Source organism: Hyposmocoma kahamanoa, unplaced genomic scaffold, assembly GCF_003589595.1.
Source record: "Hyposmocoma kahamanoa isolate Upper Pololo Valley unplaced genomic scaffold, ASM358959v1 169, whole genome shotgun sequence".
In the NCBI taxonomy this organism is placed as follows: domain Eukaryota; kingdom Metazoa; phylum Arthropoda; class Insecta; order Lepidoptera; family Cosmopterigidae; genus Hyposmocoma; species Hyposmocoma kahamanoa.
The window spans coordinates 202923-207734 of record NW_020653611.1 but is presented as its reverse complement, the minus strand read 5'-3'; the positions used below and the strand labels follow the sequence as shown (position 1 = coordinate 207734).

Genomic DNA, 4812 nt, shown 5'->3' with positions numbered 1-4812 from the left:
AATTCCCATAATACAGATGTCCTATAAAGTTTTATTTAGCGTGAAATAAACTTGTATAGCTAAAGCCACATAGAAAAATGAGATTTTGAAAATTATTTCACAACAGCGAAAAAACCTATAAATTTGGCTTAATCGTTTTCGTTCAGCAACTTTAACTTTTGACAGGTGTCAACGTTAAATGTGGAAAATTACAGCAAAATATTAGAAAATATAATAATATATCCAGAAAAATATGATTTTTCAAAATGAAAATTTTTCCATGACCCATTACTAGGCGTGACCATGGGAACTGTAAAGGGTCTGAAACGTTGTTGGTTTGTTTGAAAAATTAAATACACGCGATTTAGATCCGAAAAAATAGATTTATTTTGCAAAATATTAAAAAAAAAATGGAAATTTTTTGATGACTCAACACCTTATCTGCTTAAAAAATTGACATGGCACCTCCTCTGACGTCTCCTAAGTACTTTGCAATAACGAAACGCTAAAGCAATTCTGCACCATTAAAGCGAAAGTGAAAACATAAATATATTGCCTCCCGCCGCCGTTTAGAAAACCCAAAGCAAGATAAGGATTAAGAAAAAATGAAAACCTAATGTATTAGAACCACAGTGGAAAATATTTATTGAGGATCCCGATAATTAAACAAAGACGTGGCTCAAAGGACTTATATCCAAACAGTCTTAATAAAAAAAAAATCATCAATGACAGCCAGATAACTTCAAATTTTGTTTGACGTTGACAATTGTTTTGCTTGCGCGACTCTTTGTGAGGAAGAGAATCATTGTTCACTTTTTAGACAAAAACATTGTTTCCCCGTTACAAATTGTGATGTGAGTACTGGAAAAGGCTCAGCACGCAACAAAAATGGGTCTCAGAATCTCTGACATCGTTGCAACGCTAATATTGAACACGATACACAGTGCTTACACGGCGGGTAAGTAGCCGACAATTATTTAATTGAATCAATTCATCCCGTACGTGTTATCCAAGACCTTTATTCTTTTTAACAGACCACATCCTGTCCTGTGACGCGCATGTTCTAGACCAGTGTACTGGGGCCAACCAATTCTGTAACCAAACAGCGCACGAATGCCAATGTATTAAAGGGTTCATATGGGTCGGAGATGAGTGCGTGGACCCTGACGTGGACCCTTCGGAACCCCACAGCGCCGCAGCTGCGGTCATCGCTATATTCACGATAGCTCTAGTCATCTGTGGCCTCTATTTAGTTATAAGGAAGTACAATCTGGTTGAGTATGCCAGGCAAAAGATCAACGCGCGAAGGAACAATGACGTGATGTACGAGGATGTGATGATCGGGCAAGATGACCCACCCCTCAGCCCTTGAAGTTGCCTTGTTACCTCTTATAAACATTTATTTATTTGTGTAGATTAAATATTGAAAAAGTGTAAGGTTTTATGCAATGTCAAGTGTTTGAATAAGAAAAAACTCAGATTTTGTCATATTGAAATTTTGTTGCTTTTCAGGCACTTGACAAGATGATTATAATGACTATCATGTCCTATTGTTGTGGTTAGCTAGCTTTAATTGCTGATATACCTTTACGACTAAACCCATTATTCTAGAATAGTGGCCTATCTCGACACACCTAGCTATCAGGAAAATGGTTTAACAAACTTGAGGCGGAACTGGTGCACAAAGCCGACAATATTATGCACGCCAAACACTTTGTTGTCGAGTTGCAGACACCAGCCCGTTGCACCAAGTACCAACTGATGGAATGTACAGTGTGAATTCACAATCAAATCAGGACATCCAAATACAGCTATTTATTAGATAAAAGTGCATTATTTTGGTTTAGGCCATTATATTTTTAAAAAGCTGCAATATGTACCAGTAGTAGGGTGTATTTATTTCCTGGTTTGCTGATATTCCTTGGTCAACTCTCAGATTTTAGACTACATTCATAAGTAAATAAATACAATTCATCAAATTTGAAATTATTCATAGAAGTCAAAACTTCAATAATTAGTTTATTTATGATTTCCTTCTCTTAGATGCTTGTGCTCAATTTAGCCAAAGACTGAATATTATGAATTCCAATATTTATTTGCACAAAATTTGTATATTGCTAATGGCTATCTAACAAATGTAAATATTGTATAAAATTAAACAGACTAAATGAAAAGCAGCTTATTTTTTTATGTTTTGCCAATTACTTTAACCTTGATATAAGTTGTTAAAGGAATAAATAGGAATAAGGAATGAATAACTAATACATCTGAAGTGAACTTTAGCTTGCTAAGATCACTTGTTTATATTTTCAATTCCATTACTAAATAAATGATGTCAATCTTAACATAATGCTAGAATAGAGCATTTTTAATATGTTATTTTTAATTAGCCAGAGACCTTTTATCACAGCATTTCCATCAATAAGCCAACAAACAATTTTTTCTCATTTCACAAACCTGCATCAGCTGTCCATGAATTTATAAGGTAAGTAAATAAAAAAATGTGTGAATTTCTAAAAGTTGTTTGTTGTAATAATAGGTATGCTGCATTGTTTTAGCCTCATTAGCTATATCTATGTATGTAGTGTTTTTGTTTTTAATTTGTTTATTACATTTATATTTCCTTTACTTCATGGGGCAGATTAATTATAAGGATTTATTTTTGCAAAATATGCATATTATTTTAAATAATTTGGAAACAAATTGTTAGAATTGTAAGTACACAATAACAGAACATGTAACACATACTTGTAAACAAAATATAGTTTATGTATGTACCAATGATTATGTTATTAAAGTGTAAAGTGAATATATTTTTTAAATAAATATTCTGTGATACTGCAGTTACTGAAACTTGTTTCTTGCTATGTCACTAACACGTGCAGAAATGGAGTCCCATGGAATGTAGTCAGGTATTTTGCACAATTGCTTATTACAAGTACAAATATTGTGACTGCTGCAGAACACTCATATAAAACTGTAACAAAGACATGTTGATAACTAAGTACATAACTCATGAGAAATCAGTATTAATAATAATTAATATTTGCTACACTTACTGTACATTTTATGAAAATTTTTAATATGACTATTTCAAGTGTCCTTGGAATAACGTAGAAAATCAGTGCTACTTCTAGCCTTTACACTCAATATATAGAGGTTTAAATGCAAATCTTACCCGTAAATACATTGAGAAATACAACAAAGCTGTACCCAAATACAAGCAAGTAATGTATGGTTCTAGTCTCTGTAGAAGTTTCAGTGTTGCCCCACACCAACATTGGTAATGTGAAAAGAATGCTCACATTTGCTAGGGAAAATGCTTTTAATACTCTTACAAGTGACACTGCAACAATGACAAATGGTCTTAAACACTTTCTTAATTATTTAAATGTTCAAATGGTCTGGTAGGCACCACAGTATAGTGACGGATGACTTGAAAGGATTACCTTTATTCTGCTCTGATGATTGGGATCCCAGCAATGTCATTAGAAAGTGAGTAGTCAAGACAAATGCTATTATACCTGTAAATGAAATAGTATAATTAATTAATTATAACTAAATTAATAACTCCAATACCTATTGTTGATTTAGATCACCACCAAACATTTGTTGCACACACCTGTGAAAGTTGAAATAAATTGTATGTAGAAATCTTTCTCCCATATGAATAAGTCAAAATTATCAGCTCTCTCCTCAGGCACCCAGCCACTGCACTGACTCTTCCAAGAGCCAGGGGCAGAAATATTGATAGGCAGGTATCTGTTAGGAAATGTGTGTCAGGATTGTAGCATTGTGGTCTCTGCTTATCCCAATGGGAAAAGGGTGTGTAGTGCATGTACGTATCTGTTGTAAGTTCTCTATGACTTTAATTTTCCTACATATAAAAGGTAAATGTCTACAAGCTAAGCCATTTAGATATCTACTGTGACGCTTTATGCCTGGGTATACTTTATGCCACCCAATCATTGACTTACAATTATATGGACGTCGGGTCCGCGCTAAAAAGTGTCCGCACTTGTAAGGCGCTAAAATCGTATACAGAGCGCGACACTCCGCTTTAGTCTTCATTTGTTCTACTGACAGCGCGATACTGCGATGACATTACAATTTAAATTTCGAATAGGTTGACTTGGGACATTTTTTTCGTGGTTTTTGTATTAGACCCGTCGTCCATTTATTTGTAAGTCAATGCACCCAATGTTTGACAGAATAATAAGAAGTTTATAAGTCAATAATTACAATAGGCAAAATAAATGTCATGCAGACAAACTGACAAGTAGGTGGAGTTGATAGTGGTGTTTGTTTGTATGCCACAAATGGAGTTGATCAATATGTTGAACAGGCTGTCATTGCGCCACACTCCGTATGTCTCCAGCAGTATCAGGATTATGAAAAGCTTCCAGTATGACTGAAAATATTAAAAGCTGTAAATATGTAGGCAGTCGCAAAAGACAGTTTTTTGTTAAAACAACGTACCTTGAAATCAGTATTATAAATAACATGTCTTTGAGCTTCTTTGGACATTAATACGAGATCAATCATCACTATCACAGGATCATACTCAATGTACTTGTCTACAATGCCTTTGCATTTGTTCTGGAAACACGTTGCACCAACATTACGACAAAATACCTGAACAACTTGAAAGACTCGATTTTTTCTTTATAATACTGCGTGTAAATCTATCGGCATTGACAAGGATGTTTCTCGTCACTTAAAACGCAACGCTGAGTATTTTTTTCATGGAAGTAAGGGGAAATCGCTTACACATTTGTTTAATTTGAGAACTGCGGGCCCGTATGTCCGATAAAGCGCCCCAGTGGGCTCACC

General features: G+C 34.5%; 2 protein-coding genes across 2 annotated transcripts in view; one reads left to right on the top strand and one right to left on the bottom strand.

Moving 5' to 3' along the window:
* The first annotated feature begins 791 nt into the window (after positions 1–791).
* On the top strand, positions 792–2296 carry LOC113225660. The gene is made up of 2 exons (XM_026458034.1): positions 792–937; positions 1014–2296. Exons 1-2 carry the CDS (start codon positions 868–870, stop codon positions 1349–1351), a joined length of 408 nt encoding a protein of 135 aa, XP_026313819.1. The 5' UTR covers positions 792–867; the 3' UTR covers positions 1352–2296.
* A 158-nt stretch (positions 2297–2454) lies between these two features.
* Positions 2455–4812, bottom strand: part of LOC113225639 (protein ARV1) — a 37570-nt gene continuing 35212 nt past the window's right edge. The window contains exons 2-8 of the mRNA XM_026458007.1: positions 4750–4806; positions 4459–4578; positions 4257–4390; positions 3602–3741; positions 3429–3503; positions 3158–3325; positions 2455–2956 (exon numbers count right to left, since the gene is read on the bottom strand). Coding sequence (XP_026313792.1) covers positions 2844–2956; positions 3158–3325; positions 3429–3503; positions 3602–3741; positions 4257–4390; positions 4459–4578; positions 4750–4806 — 807 coding nt within the window. The 3' untranslated portion in view covers positions 2455–2843. The remainder of the gene's footprint in view (positions 2957–3157; positions 3326–3428; positions 3504–3601; positions 3742–4256; positions 4391–4458; positions 4579–4749; positions 4807–4812) is intronic.

Coding starts and splice junctions, on each gene's coding strand:
- LOC113225660 (XM_026458034.1), top strand. CDS start 868: ATGGGTCTCAGAATCTCTGACATCGTTGCAACGCTAATATTGAACACG. Junction 938..1,013: donor ACACAGTGCTTACACGGCGG/GTAAGTAGCCGA, acceptor TCTTTTTAACAG/ACCACATCCTGTCCTGTGAC.